The sequence below is a fragment of the Anser anser genome, assembly GCF_964211835.1.
Source record: "Anser anser genome assembly, chromosome: 1".
Taxonomy (NCBI): domain Eukaryota; kingdom Metazoa; phylum Chordata; class Aves; order Anseriformes; family Anatidae; genus Anser; species Anser anser.
In genome coordinates this window covers 80,175,968-80,193,118 of record NC_139720.1, presented here as the reverse complement: position 1 = coordinate 80,193,118, position 17,151 = coordinate 80,175,968, and the positions used below count along the sequence as shown (strand labels likewise).

At 38.2% G+C, this 17,151-nt stretch overlaps 1 protein-coding gene across 2 annotated transcripts in view; it reads right to left on the bottom strand.

Annotated features, from left to right (window-relative positions):
• VWF (von Willebrand factor) overlaps positions 1-12,959 on the bottom strand; it is a 147,827-nt gene extending 134,868 nt beyond the window's left edge. For both annotated transcript variants that reach the window (XM_083819388.1, XM_083819389.1), the window contains exons 1-5: positions 12,830-12,959; positions 11,276-11,330; positions 10,554-10,712; positions 8,789-8,891; positions 8,485-8,705 (exon numbers count right to left, since the gene is read on the bottom strand). In XM_083819388.1, coding sequence (XP_083675514.1) covers positions 8,485-8,705; positions 8,789-8,891; positions 10,554-10,712; positions 11,276-11,330; positions 12,830-12,859 — 568 coding nt within the window. In that variant the 5' untranslated portion in view covers positions 12,860-12,959. The remainder of the gene's footprint in view (positions 1-8,484; positions 8,706-8,788; positions 8,892-10,553; positions 10,713-11,275; positions 11,331-12,829) is intronic.
• Between the last annotated feature and the right edge of the window lie 4,192 nt (positions 12,960-17,151).

Below are 17,151 nucleotides of genomic sequence, written 5' to 3'. Positions count from 1 at the left end.
AAAGGGCTATATAGTCATTCAACTTTAAAATGAGTGTTACATGCATGTTTGCCAGCCTGCTTTTCCCCAGAAACTTTGTACTCAACCATAAGTAACACAGTCACTAAAGATACTCCATATTTTACTGAATATCACTACTTATTACTTCCAATAATATGGGGTAGGTAGAACCTGTATTTGAACAGTACTTGCATTTTCATTGAACTAGAAGTTTTACAAATACACAGTAATATGTAATCCTAGAAAGGTGAAAAGAAAGCAGGAAGGAAAATGGAATAAAAGAGAGAGACTTATGAAAAGTAAGTATTGCACAACCTAGTTTGCTAAGCATGTAGTGACAGCTTCCTACTAACAATGTTTGCTTCCCAACCTCAAATCGTTTAGTCTCAGTTCTTACTGGAAGAAATATGAAGGACATTGTGTGGAATCCCATCAGCAGATATTTACAGCAGACCATGCCCACTCTGTTAATAACCAACATCGTAACTGTATCAGAAAATATAAATAAATTTTATATTTACATTTTACAATACAAATTTCTTACTAGAATATCCACTGAGCCACAAGCACTCCAATTTTCTCACCAGCCTGAGAGAGGTACTCTCTTTAAGAGGATTTTTCATTCAAAAATTGTTGTCTAGTCCCCAGGGAGAAGCAGAGTGCAAGCTATAAGATGCTTTCCAAATACAAACAAAGGCATTGCCTTGCTCCCCAAAATTATAATCTAACTGGGTAAGCAATGTCTGATTGACCAGAAGGAAAGAGCTCTAAGTATATCTATTCATATAAATGCAATTTTATCCACATATAACACATGGAGGAAAATGTATACCCATTTTTCTCAGAGTAGCAACTAGACATGGAAGTTTCACTGACTATCACAAGAGCTTTAAGCTGAAGCTATGAAATGACTCTGTGGCCACTGACCTACTGAACAAATTTGGGTCATGGAATTAAACTATTTCGGCAGAAGGTTTCTTTGGAAAGGACTCTTCAAACCATACAAGTTACATGCCCTATCAATGAGTGTGGTAATTCTCTATATTATGAGGCTTCAGGAGGAAAAGTGGGGAGGGAGAACTGTCCCCAGTGTCTGAGTGCAATGGGCAGAGGGAATAGCAGTTGCCCGCCACTGCTGATTTCTTTCACCTGAAACCTATGCTTTGTTCTGCTGAAGGGCATGAGGGTGTAGGAAAGGAAAGACAGTGAAGGGGACAACACAAGAACAGCCTAAAACCCCTGTTAATTTCCTAAGTGCACAAGTGATACTATTAACAGAGCAGCCAGGCAGTTCAGCTGCCTGCTCTGTCACTATGCATCCATCATACAGCACAGCTACCATCCTCTCTGCAGAGGCTGCCTTTCCCTTTTTGATGATGAATGATGTGACTTTTTTCCTTTAAAGGGCCTTTTAGCTTAGCTGTGTAGTCTTCCCCTCAGTTAAAAAGAGGCTCTTAGTTTGATTTCAGCCTGTGCTGATTCTTGATTGATTCCTGACACAGTATCTGGGATGCAAACGTTTTGCATGTCTCTCTCTGCCCTGCTCCCTTTGCTTGTTCCCATCCCTCCTCTGAGCATTTATGATGCACATTCTCTTCATCTGGTAGGCTCAGAGTTTTGTTTTGCTTTTGTTCCTTTCGTGTTCAATTTTCCTTCTTTCTGTAAATAGACAAGTTCCTGGAAAAACAAAGCCTAACTAGGAGTCATTGGAGCCCTACACCCAGAAACCCTCTATACGGCCTGCGTACGGTTTTTCTAAGGCATTTGTTTTGCCTACATTTTGAAAAAAGTTTGTTTAAAGAAAAAAAAAAAAGGAAGAAGAAGAATAAAAGGATGGTGTCACAAAATGTAATGAAAACAAAGTTGGATCAAAACCCAAGTACTTCAAGAACTAGTGCTTGCTGTGTGGACTGATACCAGCATGAGAACTTGTGGCTCACCAGCTGAGAACCCAAGGCAGCTAGTTAGTGTGCAGTCCCTTTGGAGGATACAAAATGGGTTCAGGTAGTAGCTGTTAAAGCACAACCCAGATCTCACCTTCTTTGCATGTCCCAGAAGTGTCCCACACTTTGATAACCCTGCTAACATGACCCAGGAGAGACGTGCCAACCACCACAGCAGCAGTCAGGGCAACCAGAGGCTGGTCACAGATGTTCAATTTATTGGATTAGCAATCTAATTGCTGCCCTTGTGTCTCTGTCTCTTTGGAGAAGAAAAGCGAACAAACAAACAAACAAAAACAAACACGCACACACACACAAACACAAACCCTACAACAAGTAAAACAAACAAACAAACAAAAAACCCACAAAAAACTACTATGTTTTGGGCAACCCCTCCCCACCCCCTTTTTTGTATGTTTGTTTTGGTAATAACATATGTTTTCACCTATTTTATTTTCAGATAGACGATGTCTACTCTCCCCAGCATTCACTATGATATTTGGGTCTCAAAATCACTAATTCCTCTTGACATCTGACATCAGGTTTTTGGATGATGGAGCACTGGCAGAGGTTGTCCAGAAAGGTTGTGGAGTCTCCCTGCTTGAAGATCTTCAAAAACTACCTGGACACAGTCCTGGTCAACTGGCTCTAGGTAGCCCTGCTTGAGCAGTGGGGTTGGACCAGAGGACCTCCAGAGGTCCCTTCCAACCTCAACCATTCTGTAATTATGTGAATATAATGTGCTGCTTGTTTACTTTGAGACTGATCTCAAATGCAATGTGCTAGCAATAACCAACTCATGCTCAAGGCATGGGAGTGGGAGGCAGAAACACAGAGCTCCCTTCCTGGACCTCATGCAGATTTTCCACATGACCATAGGCCCATATTAAATTAGGATTATGAACTGGAACAGTTTCAGCACAAGAGTAAAAAAGCCAGCTCCAGAACTCCGTAGCCCAGTGATTAAGACACACTCCTCACAACAAAAACACCTAACTTTGAATCCCAACTCTAAATAAAGCAGAGGGGGTTATGAATACCGGTTTCTGTTACCTCAGATACATGCCATATAATAAACATGGTTACTGTGCAAGCATTCTGTGCAAAAGAAGACTGAGTGGGGATCTTATCAATGTTTATAAATACCTTAAGTGTGGGAGACAGAGGGATTTGGCCAACCTCTTTTCAGTGGTTTGTGGGGGCAGGACAAGGGGCAATGGCCAAACAATGGGTCACAGGAGGCTCTGCACCAACATGCGAAAGAACTTCTTCATGGTGAGGGTGACGGAGCGCTGGAACAAGCTGCCCAGGGAGGTTGTGGAGTTTCCTTCTGTGGAGATATTCAAGGCCCGTCTGGATGCCTACTTGGGCAACCTGCTTTAGGGAACCTGCTTTGGCAGGGGGGTTGGACTCGATGATCTCTCGAGGTCCCTTCCAACCCCTACAATTCTGTGATTCTTCCTTCGCCTGTTCTGCTTTCAAATGACAGCTTAATTTCTTTGTGAATCTATCCCTTTTGCTTTCAAATTAAAATGCAAGAAATAAAATGAAATTATTTGCTTAGGTCAAACAAAAGCTTTAAACTTTTCTAAAATCAACTTACCTCTATCTTTTAAAATGTCAAGATCCCAAATTTTACTTTTTTTAGCCACAAAGTTTTACTTATATTTACATGTACATATATATAAAATTATAAAATCTGCACCAACATCACTACAGGTTTTGAATATGCTTTATAAACTCAGGTACTAAGAATATACAAGGTACTGCACACAGGGAAGTTGCTTATTCATTCATGTGTGTTTATACTACTGCAAGACAGAAAACTACCTGAAACATCAGATTTTTCCTGTACTATACTGTCTGCTTCAAACTATTTAACCTACATTTACTCTGCAGCAGCATCATATATTCTGTATTTCAGCAACAGAAAAGTCTGGAATGTCTTGCCTGACAGTTTCAGACTCAGTTGGAGCAGGCTCAGAATATCAAACCTGCATCCAGCATTAGCCATGGATGTTGTTTTATCATTAATGTCTTTGTTGACATTGTTGAAATTGTCTTTGAGATGGATTCCCAGAAACATGCTTCCTGTCAGTGCCTAAAGAAGTATAATAGATTGATTTGGTTCTGTTGTTGTTTTCTTTGCTTTTTTTGTTTTTTCCATAATACTAAGAGTGTTACATGCACAAATGATGAAATGATAGATCCCACTGTTGGACTCAAATGGGGTGTTATGCACAAATAAACTTTAATCATGACCTATCATGCTATCACAGCAATACCACTGTAAGACTCTTATCTCAATGATAAGAGTACTTGGTAAAGACTGAGGCCACAGACACACACACACAAAAAAAAAGCTCTGTGAGTTTGAACTACAGCCTCCCTCACTAGGAAGAAATTGCCTTGCATTTGTTGCAAGGTAAGAGCATGCCCACAAATATACTGAGCAAGAGCATGACTACAAATATACTGCAAGGCCTTTTGGTCATTTACTCATGTGAACATGACCTGATGAGATTTCAGGATCAACTTTTGTCTATGTTGTGTCAAATTTCCTCAGTAGTATTATGTAAGTTATCTCTTCTAGTCACTGCTTTGGATCCCCAATTGTAAAATGCTCCTGTCAGTGATCTTGTGACACTCAAATGCCATGGCTTGAAGGCTTCCAAACAGATATCTGAGCATCTAAAATGGACTCAACTTCATAACTCTGATATAAGCAAAGAGGGGCAACCAGCAACCACATAGAAGTACACAATCACATCAGAAAAATTGAGCTTGTTTAATTACCAAGTCTTGGAAGTATTCATAGGATGATTATAAAGGAACAGAGCTTAGCTGGCAGGAAAAAGAAGAGGAGATATTAGTTCCTTCATTAGGATCTAGAGAGAAAAAAATAATGAATGAATGAAAGAAAGAAGGAAAAGAAAGAGAGAAAGAAAGAGGGAAAGAAAGAGAGAAAGAAACTGGAAATCTCACAAGAATTTTCCTTTGATATTCTAGTTATGTTAAATGTTAAATGTGAGAACAAATTCCCAACGGGCAGATGGCTTTTTTTCTACTTCCATACCCAGCAGACAAGCAACAACATACAATACAACCTTATTTGTAAGTCTGAACAGGACATGAGTACTTCTCCACAGGATGAACTAGTTTAGTAACTACCAAAATCAATGTAAACAACTCAGCAGTGCATCCTCTGTCTGAATGAGAGTCTGTGTCTACAGTTATGAAACGTGCTGTATACACTTTTTTCTTGAGCTTCAACAGTTACTGCGAAAAGCCACTACCTTCAAAGCTGGGTCTTAACAATACAATGTTAATTTGTTAGAGTATCATAGCTTGAGTCACATCACTCAGACCTCCAGGAGCTCATTAAGAGAGCATCAAAACTATATAGAAAAGTGATGTGTGTTATCCTCTAATCAGACTATCAGTTCTCAGCTTCCATACCAAAATACATTGAGGAGTCATGAAAGTGCCAAGACAACAGCACATAATTAGTGAGATTATGTAACATGAGTATAAATATATTAACAGAAAAGAAAAATAATCACATACTCATCACTAAGTTTAAATGGACTTTCCTTCATGCCACCTTTCTTTACTTTCAGTATACGGTAATGTCCAAAAGTACAATTTCCCTCTTATTTTACCACTATCTCAACACAATCCAAACATAAATTAACAAAATTCTACATCATAATCCAGTTTGACGGGAGCAAGCCATGTAAAACCAAACTAATTCTTTCCCGAGCAAAAGTGGCCAGTGTGGTTAAATTAGAGGGTCTATTTGTATCTAAAATATGGTAAATCTGTGTTCTCATTTGTTTTCAACATAAGTATTGCAATTTTGTTTAAACTGTGACAAAAACTGTGATACTCCAGGAAGGACAGAGCTTATGATATAGATTCTGTCCATGATTCTGACTTTAGCACAAATTTGGGATGTGGTTGTTTGATGCCACAAACAATCCCTAGGAATGGGTCATCAAATCACACAAGTTCCCTCCTGTGCAGGCAAATGCAGAAATGCTATAAAACTGCTGCATTAGCTTTTAAACTGTGTGATCTACAGTCTGTGAGAGACAGAAAAAACATTTCAGCTTCAGTCCTCTTTCCACCACACCCATAATCAGCAGCTCTTACAAGCTCCCCTCCTACCAGGCAAGAACTATTAGCCAACAGCTAGCTTTAATTTAAGCTGAAATGGTAATCAGTTTGAAGGCTAGGATATCTTGAGTTTCTTACCCAGCTAAAAAACCCTGAGGATGGTTTTTAATACACCTCAGCTATCCAGCAAGCTCTTTGGCTGTAGCCTAAATACCCAATCCATAACATCTACCATCATCTCTCTTCCTTTATTTCTGACATACAGATCTGCACAGTGTTCCCCAGCGGTGTCCCAGATGACATCCCATAATCTTCACATTAGTCTTTCCTTTATGCATTGTACTTACAATACTTTTTATTCTGGGGCTCACAGATATTACTGTATTTATTGTCAATACAAATCCCATGCAGAAATACATTTAATGTATTGGAATTGAGGGCCCAATATGATAGGCAAAATATACCCAGATTTTAACAGGAAGCTATGGACACATTGAAATGGCCAGGTTCAGTCTGCAGACAACCTTAAGACAACCCTTCTGTGCCCTCAGTTCATTGTCATTATATCAAGCTCATATCCTGGGTTGGGCTGACCTTTACGAGAACTAATCAAGCTAAAAGGAGAGCAAATAAAAAATGTAGTGGAAAAAAAGATAAAAAGGTAAACTGTTTTATATGTTATCAATACTCTTTCTAGATCCTTCTTTAAAGAGTTTACCTCTCCCAGTTCTTTGGGTTGCCCCTCATCTGGAAGTTAGCTTCAGCAGCTTAAAAAATGACTGAATTAATAAAAAGCTAATTTTACTTGGAGCCTATTAAGAGGAGCTCATATCAGCCACCCTGCCAGCAGAGCTGCCAAGGAAATAAACAATGCATGGGAGTGGTGACGTCTCTCACTGATACAACAAATTCAACCATAATCAATTTTAATTCCTTCTAGATCAGCTAAAATGAAAGGTCTATTGTATCAGAGTGGAAAACTGTCAGATTTGCTGATTCTTCAGGCTAAAAGCACAGATTTGTGTGTCCACACATTACAGAAGTCAGGGTCTTCATGCAATAACAGCTATTCATGTTCTTATTGTCTTCTCTATTTTTCAGCTCTTCCAAGAAGTAACCCTGCCACATACTTCACTATGTTGAGAAATCTGCAGTTGGGAAAGCACTGTTTTTATAAAAGGGAGGATAAATCTTCAGGCATGTTAAATAAATACAGCAAGAAACATTTAAACATGAGCAGCAGTTGGAAGTATCATATATTTGAACAGTCCAAGGCAATACAGTCTCCTTTGCTGCTTTTACTGTTTATAGTAGTCTCGCCCCCTTCATATTGTCTCAAGAAAAAGATGTGAACTTCATATATCAACACATTCAGATATTGAAGTTTCCAAGTCCTGCCAAACAATTCTGTAAGATGAGTTTGTTTCTTATTATTTATGGTGCTGAAGGGCTGATCAATCATTTTAAGATACTTTGAAATCAGTTCTTATTGTATGTTGAAGCCAGGTTTATGAACCCCAGGTGTCAGTAATGCACACCCCTGGAGCAGTGCCAGGTTCTTCTCCAAGTTACTTTGTCTCTCTCTATTTTCTGTATCTTTTATTTTTAATAAATACTTTACATTATCAATTTAACATGTTAATGAATTAACTTACTTTACTCTAAAACTTTTCTCTTCAAGTGAATGCTAAGAATTGCAAGACACTATGAAATAGTATGAATCGAGATTGGTCCCTCAAAGTTACATTCAGGGCTTTTCCAAAACCCTTAGTGTTCACTCACAATGACAGGCTTTGCATAAATGTGCAGAAAGCAGCAAAAGCAATCTTGTCTCTCCCTCTTGCTAGGAGTTGCTGTGGTATAAGGTGCACCTCCAACACAACAACCCATCTGAGCAGAGAAATGTCATCAAAGTATAACCCCTTTATAGAACAGCATCCTGTGCCAAATCCATTTGTAAATTTGCCAGCAGCTATCCCCTGGATTTCATATTCGGCTATTGAAACAATCTCTATTCTTTCTCTCGTTTGCTTAACTCACTAATAAATTAGAAGTTGAATCAATAAGTATTATTTATATATATTTTTTTTTGCTGGGTCTTTTCCTAGTTGGTTCCCCACCACCACCGAATTACACATAATTTAGCCCATAGCTTCATCTTTGTAAAAACCTTGAAAGTTGAAATACAAGGGTTATATTTATAGCTCTGAGTTTCGCTCAGCCATGAGATGACAACAATTCCCTTTAAGAGGAAGGGAAGATGAAACAACTTGGACAGTTTTTCAGCTCATCAAGATGAGGTACCTGACATGTTTTGTGGAAACATATTGCTGGATCAGCAAAATCATCATTGAATGACCCATGAAGTTAGGCGTACAGAGAGTAAGTACATCACAATACAAGCAGTTAGTCTTAGTCTTACCTTCCTGAGTTCTGAAGTCATCTTCAGCAAATTTATTAAAGTTGCCACACAGCCCACAGGTCTTATTATAGTACTTTTCTTGAAGGAATATCTGAATATTCCCACTGATATCAATCTTCACAACAAAGCCATGCTCATCACTGGATATTTTATAAGACATTTTATAATAACCTGCCTCCTTCTCTATAAATAATCCATTGGAGGCAAAAGGTATGGAAACCCTGTGAAGAAAAATAATTTCTCAGAATATGACATGCAAAGCACTTTTTGTTTTCTGCTGGAATATTTGCTGTTCCAACAGTACCTTTTGTCTTCCTGTGTCACACTTCCATTTAAAGAGAAGTGAACGTTGAAATATTCTCCAAGATACACAGAGAAACCAATTTTCTCCCCATCCTGGTAGTCACCTGAAGAGATGGGACATAAGCAAATATTGTTAGCTCTGGGACTGAGGAGGATAACTTGTAAGAACACATTGCAGATCTGGGAGCATATCTTCTAACATTTTCAAGGGCCATCTAAGCAACTATAGGACAAAACAGATAAAGTAAAACACAGAGAGAGTCCCAGGATGAGGGCTGGTATTGTCCACTATCAGCTGCATGACCTGGGAACCAGCTGGGGACTTAGCTTTTCCCATTATTGTCTCTAGTCCATGAATTCTTCATCCTACCTTGCACACTGGAAGAGTTCCCAAGAAGATGTACCAACAATCTGCCCTGCTTCCTACTCTTTCTCTTCCTAGTTTCCTCCCCAAAACAACCCCATAGCTCAGCAGCAAGAGAAGAGGGTAGAATACACTGAACTGAAGGAAGAACCGAGCCTGCATATCTTCCTTCTTGATAAGCCCTCTAACCACCTCAGCTAGTCTTTAAAGGGTGTATGTCAATATTGGCTATCCAACAGGGGGAAGGGAGGAGGGGGCAATTCCTCAATTTTTCAAAAGGAGAAGCGCAGATGATATGGAGACAATGCTCTTATACTCCAAGAGAGAAAAAATGGGGGGGGGGGGGGAGTGGGGGTGTGGAACGACACATAATCCCTTCCCTGCTTTTGTCTAAAGCATTGTCTAGCTTTGATTTTATATTGGTTGCTTGCACAATGCACCACCTGCACCACCTGTTCTGGAGTTTCTGCTCAGAGGTAGACAGCTCTGCCCAGACCGGAATGTTTTATTCAGGAACATGCATTGTACTTCACAGCCCAGTATCCAAAACCAAAACAAACCCATGCACATATGCTGAGATAGGAATCAAAAATAGACTATACTATACTTAGGTACCTAATATAGATATAATGCTTCTGCTCATGACTTTTAAGGTTTAATTGTCCACATAAAATACTGCAATGAATTCATACTTCACATATACTGGTCAGTTCTTCCACATACAAAAAAAAAAAATGTGCTAAGTCACTTAAGTTTAGGAGCAAAATTATTTAAATTTAGATATGGTTCCTTTTCAGAGTGATGGGATGAATTTACTTCAATTTACTTACAGTTAGCACAAAGTCAGCTTAAACTAAAATTAGTACAGAACACTTCTTAGTGAATTTAAGAATACCTACCAAAAGAGTTTGGTATGAATGAAACATAGGGTTTTGGTTCTTTTATCATCTGTCACATCCCTAGGAATAACATTGCTAATTCAAACACTTTTTGTTCTTCAAGATGGGATTATTTTTTTTTTAATATGGGGATTTAGCATGTAGGTAAAATCAGTTTTACAGGGTCATGTGACTCCTATTCCGTACTCAGCTTTAACAGTCACACCCAACTAACAAATTCAAAAATTAAAAAGGTCTCACTTCCCCTCTTTAGAAGAACCAATAAGAAACTCTCTGTTTCTTTACAGCTTAGTTAGCATGAGCTATATTACTAAAGAATAACAAGCCAAAGTGATGGAATTTCCTCAGAAGCAATCCTACTCTCAGAAGAAAACCTAAGATCCTTTTATGCAATGGTTTATCCTATCACAAAGGACAACAATATTTTTCCCAGCATAAGGCCATGTCACATACCTACAACATTTTTTATTTGATACTACTTTTAAGTAGTAGCTCAAACTCACCTAAGAGTGTGAAGGAGCGCTTATGACAGTCCCCAGCTAGGAGGTAGCTGCAATCCCCAGCAAAATTGTAGAAAGAATCATCAAAAGTTTTGATATGATCATTCCCAAAAAGGCTGCAACGGGAAGCTGATGACTCCTGAAGCAAAGAACCTGACGATCCTGAATATTGAAACACAATGTAACTTGCAATGTAAAACAATCATTTTGTAGTTTAGGAATTTATCTGCTGGATTTTTTTACCACTGAACATCACCTGTCCTGGGCCTTTAGGTCTATTTTCTAAGTACACTGTATATCTGGCATGACAGTCCATAGGATCAAGTAGATTTTTTTGTATTGTACACATTACTGAAAAGGTTTATCTTTATTTCTACTGACCTAAACCCTACAAGGCTAATTTCAGTGCTTTAAGGAATGCCATACATTCATATATTTATGCCTGCTTGCAATCCCATCAAAAACAATAGGATAATAGTACTTCGGGCATACTTTTGGCAGACAGACATCACTGACTTCAGGGAGTCTTTGTGACTTAATATAGTGCTTGTTGAAAGTTAAAGAAAGGAACAACTTTATTGATGTCTCCGGTATGAGGACAATGTTGCCTATTCCAGGACTGCAGGATTAGGTGGGCAAAAAGAGGGGGGGAAAAAATCTCACAGAAGAAACAATGAAAATACATTTTTGTTTCAAGGCATTAGGAAACAAATATGTTTTCCTACCTGTTATTAGAGTGGCCAACAGTAGATTTGTTAGCAGAACTGCCAAGAGAAGCATCTGTCAAAAATGGAGAGATGTGAGAATATCCTTAGTTTAGGGTATTTAGTCTGTTTCACGACGTCTCACCATTTACTTACCTATTTTATAAAGTTACTTTTTAGGTTCTACACCATTTCAGAAAGCTGTAATCCATATAGACTTTCACAGTAATTCAGTTATCCAGCCATGCCTTGAAAAATAAGTAATCTAATTCTTTGTTCCCATTTTCGCTTCTCACTGCAAGGAAACATGGGCTACTTTCACAGGAAATGCAACCCAGCATACACATGTATTCTGATTTACTCAAGTTAATACACTGCACACACAAAGCTCTTTGATCCGCTGTGTTGTTTATCAGACAACCCAACACAAAGAAGCAAGCCATTCAAACCGGATCCGCCAACCCAGGAGAAGTCACCTCTGCTGCATAAGATTTGCATCTTGCCCAACACCATCAAAGGGAAAGAATGTAACGGTTCTACACCAACCAACCAACAGGCCTAGCTGGCAGACCATTATAACCACATGGTACTCTACTAATTTCAGGGTGATAATATACTCGAGATAAGGGGTGAGAAGTAAAGGGAGGAAATGGTACAAAGATTAGAAACACAGGGTGAAAACTTCCATTCACCAAAATCAGTTTTACTGTTGCCTCCTACTTTCTACAATCACAGTGTTGACTTTTGTTGCCCATATGTCTATAAACTACCTCCTGTAATGTCAGGCCTCTAAAAGTAATGAGTGCTATGCAGATGGTGAACTACAGATGTGTTCTGTGGAAAGACATTTAGCAATTAATGGATGAAAACTTCATGGAGCTCTATCTAGGTGAGTTAATTTCAGTGATCATGTTTAAGCTACCAGAGAGGCTTAAATATACCATACTTAATATATTAATGCCAGGAGATCAGACACACCTTTTCCTAAAAGAGCCCTCCAATTAAATACTTAAATACACAGAACCAAATCCTGATTTCACCTTACAGGCACACACTTATTGATGTCAGTTATGTAGGTCCAACTCACAGCCACGTAAATAAAAGTTTTACCTTATTTGCAAAAGAAAGGAAAACATCTATTATAAAAGCTGGTCCTATAATGCTGCAAATGCCAATCTGACATAAGGCTGTTAATTCTGCAAGACAGCTAAGAACTGGCAACTGCATGGGAATGTGACTACAAAACAGTGGTAAACAATAGGCATTATTCTCAGATTAAACACTTGCTGGTGTATTTTTAGTGCATGTACTGTTTTTTTTTTGTGACCAAATCTGATACTGCTTTTTTTTGTTAATCTCTCAATTTTATAAAGCATGCAAAGATAAAATACAAGATATAAAAACCCTCTCTTCAGCCTGTTTCAATCTCCCAGTCTGTTTTAAGCTGCTAACTTGAAGTTTCCCCCAATTTGAATAGAACAGGTGCCACTAACAAATCAGGATAAAATCAGTAATATCTTCCAGTATACAATCCTCCATAATTTTTATCACCAACTTAATTAGAAAGTAATGTACCTTCTTCTGCATGAGACTCCTCTTGCACATGAAAAAGAAGCTCCTCCAGTTTCCACCTTTATTCTACACCAGCATTGTTCCCTCAAGAGAGGGGACTGGAATGGCTTTGGTCTGAAATTTCTTGTTTTTGTACAAGCCAGGAACTCTTGCTCATTTAAAAGGAAAGATAAAGACCAAACGTCACATCCTCCTGATTCTCCAAACAATAGTTTAAAATGCTGTGGTGTAAATCAATGGCCTTAATTGCCAGAAAGTTACAATGAGGGGAAGTAGTATTAAAAACTTACATGACAGATAAGTCTTTGAAATAAATTTTGCATGTGTATGTGTGACAAATCTCACTGGTTGAGCCAATAGCATACTTGCTTGAAAGACTGTTATTAAAGAGGAATAATAGAATACTCCATGTCTCAAAGAGTAGAGTACATGTAATATTTTTTCCTGTGAACAACTGCTTTAAAGGTGAAAGGAAAAAGAAACAGAGCTAGTAATGCTTTTGTTCTACCATTAAAAACACATATGAAACACACACAAATTTTATCATATTCTTTTAGATCAACACATTCAGTCCTTGAATTTGTACTTATAGAGGTACCCTCTAGAAAAATATGTTAATCATGCACATATTGTTTACAGAGGTGGGCACGAGTTTTGCGGGCATATGTACAGCACTGAGCAAGAAATGCAGAGCAGATGACACCATATTTTACTCTCGATGTCCCACACTTCATATTTTCAGTAGCTAATAGTAATACCAAAGGGATTAGAAGGCAACACATTTCCCCGTAAATCATATCCTGCCACTAGTTCACAGAATCAGGTCTTTACTTTAACCCCAGAAAAACAATGCAAAACAATAAAAACACGCCTCCTGAGAGCCCCTAGCACGCAGGCAGTTCTGAGAATGACAGTTCCTGCACACACTTCTTAGAAAACCAATAGTGCAACTCTTAAAATAAATTAATAGATAGAAAATAATTATATTATAATAATTTCTTCCTCCAGGCAATTGTCCTTATGGTTTCCAGAGGTGACTAGGCTGATCCTTGCATAATGGCAATGGATTATTTTCGAGACAGTTTAGGTGATGAGTCTGCTTAGGTTGAAGAGTTACAGATCTTGTTAGCCATACTTACTTTCTCTTGTGTGAACTCTTGACATTTGCATGTCAAAGTGTCATAAAGATGTGCTACAGAAACACGTGACAGAAAGAAAGAAAGAAATACAAGCTAAATTTTCACTTTCCATGTAAAAAGCGAGAGAAAAAGATTTTTAAGTGAATATTTCCGGTCAGGACCTTTCGCTGTCAGATGCTCCTGCCTTTTCTCCAGTAGCAATAAGGTTTGTCCCAAATGCATTCATGCCAATGCAAGGCCAGCACCTGACAGTATCAGAGGAGATCCTTGGGACCACCCAAGAAAATCTCCTATGAATACAGAAACTTGGCATCCACTGCAGTCATGGCCCTCACTGTGCTTCCAGAGACATCCCTCTAGTGTGGGTTCCTAGCAATTCCTACTGTTTCAATAAAGTACCAGGAAAGAACAATAAATATTCCCCTGGCTTCTACCCAAAATGTTCCTCTACACTTCCATAGGAGAAAAATCTATGGGAAAAATATGCAAGCTGAGGCTTTAAAAAAAAATTAAATACATCTCTGATATCTTTGTCAAATAAATGTACAGAAGCATTAGTGGGCACCACAGCAAAATGCAGGAACCTCTTAATAGAAGAACCAGTAAGTACAGAGCCTCTGACCCTGCTCAAACTTGCAGGGACTTTACTCAGTCTAAACCTGCTATGACTCCATGGAGAGAGCAAGCGACTCTTCATGAGAAACAGCATTCAGGGCTGAAGTTATAGCTGAACAACAGGCAGAAATGGTGCAAAAGTGAGCAGAGAGAACAGGCAAGATGCCTCTTGTTCTTCTCATCTTGCTTCTCCTTCTGGTTTTGGTTAAAGACAGGGGAATAACATTGACTGGGAATCATTCTTGGGTCCAGTTGCCAACTCTCAGCAGGTCCTGGATACCTTTGAGATCCTGGGCATTAGTGATCTCAGAGAGATGTTCCTAAAACCTTTCACCAAGGGAGATGATTTCCAAGTCCTGGTATTATTCATGGTATGGGGAACAAGGTCTCCTGTCACCATAGTCTTCTGTCTTCTCAGGCTTAATCCTTCTAGTGTCTGAGCTCTGAATAAATCCCTTCATTTGTTAACTTCCTATGCAAATTTAACAGGTATCTTTCATTTTTTGAAAAAGTTTTCAAAAACTTTTTGGAAACCTTTTTTTTAATTTAGCATATGCATGATAGAGTTAGATTCCCTTAAAATAACCCTTAAAAAAGGGACATCACTGTTTTTGTTGTGTAGTGATTTCTTTACCATTGTTATAAAAAGGGGTCATCTCTTCAACAATACAGGATTGCTTAATCTGTAACTGTGATGGATGGCTGAAGTCTTCCTTCATTAGCTTTTGTGTGACTGCCTTCATATACTGACAAACATTATCTGAAACACCAGCGAGAGAGAGAGTAAACCATAAGAAAGTCTGAGACTACCAAAAGTTGCCTTGAAGAGAAGCAGACTACATGCAGGCAGATTTCTGAACTTAAATGGAGCCTCAAAGTCCAAATGCCTTTTTCTGTGTGTTTGGAGCCTTTTTCTACAGCAGGGGGGCATCTTGCAACTCCCACTGCCAGCATTTAATAGATGGCTGAGATAAGCTAGACATCACAACACTTCTTAAGTGTCTTAGAGACCTCAGAGGACATAAGGAAGAAAATTAATTGGGCTAAACCCAAAGAACAAATTTCCTTCTTTTCCCCTCCTGGCTCAGTTTTCTCCCCCTTCCCCCCCAAAAAAGGAAATGGTAAAAAGCACATCTATTGTCTGACAGTGTACATTGCTCTATTATGAGGTTTAGTAATGTTTGTGCAGTTCTGACATGTAATTTTACAAATAATACACCTGAGACATGGGAGGAAATATATAAAGTACAATACTCGGTTGCTGGATAGTCCCTTATAAATAGTTTCTTTAAAGGAATAGGACTTCTGAGAAAAAATTATAGATAACCCTTGTTTTGTTACACATGACCTAGTATTTGAACAAGTCCAATATTTACTTGGAATTATATAATAATACACACCAAGGCATTAAACAGCATGCCACAGTTGTCACCAAGTTTGTTACACATGCAAATATGGAGGCAAAGTGTCTGTATTATGAGATCTGCACCAGAATGTAGGAACAGTGATGAAACTTACAGGGCCTGAACAACAACAACAATACCTTGATGTAGGCAAAATGGAAAACTAAAGTCTAGCAATGATGAATTTAGATTCTGCACTTAGGAACTGGCAAATTAGATTAGCTATGGAAGCAACACAGGATGTCACTTTAAGACCATCTAAAAGATACAAGCATCTGCTGTAAGAGGAATTCATCTTATTCAAGGAAGATACAAAAGCAATTCCAACTAGCTTCAGTAACAAAATTTTATTTGAAATTGTGTTTTTAGAGAGAAACAATCCAATCTAGGATGTCAACACATAGATCAAATAGAGCCATCTAATCTGAAGATTTCAGGATGATTCTAGCCCTGCTGTGAGCATGTTGAGTTGAAGTGCTCTATTCTGGACAAAGTTTGTTTCTGTAAACTTCATTTCATCTGTGCAGACAAAGTCATTGATTGATTTTCTGAGGTCTAGAAGTGTTCTTAGCATTTTGAATAGATTCAAATCCCAAATGCTACACAAAAATCAAATGAATGACAGTTTACATTAAAATGTAGTCGTTAGAATATAAGACATGCCTTGTCAGTTAGCAGAAAGTTCTTAAGCAGAGACTCATGGGAAAGGAAGCCATGTTGCTTCATTGCTCAGTAGTAGTCAAAAAGGTGAAAGAATTACGGGAAAAATATAAGGAAAAAATTATTATGCAATCCAATAAGTACTAAGTATATTTTCATCTGAATATTGTCTGTGCTCTTGGTCTATCTATCTCAAAAACAGTAGAATTCTTAAGTATTTATTACTGTGACCATATGTGATATTTCTTTTTTTTTTTTTTTAATTAACCTGTCACTTTTATAAATCAGGCAAAGATAAAATACAAGAGAGAAAAACCCTCTGTTCAGCCCCCTTCTATCTCCCAGTCTTCTCTAAGTATGGAAAAAGAAAAGATAAAAAGATGATTAGAGATAGGGAGAGTTTGGTAGCAAGGGGTGAAAATTTCCAACCTTAGAAAATCAGAGAGAAAAATAGAAGTATGAGGAACATCTGCCATATCACAAAAGGAACAGAGAAGGTAAGCAAGAA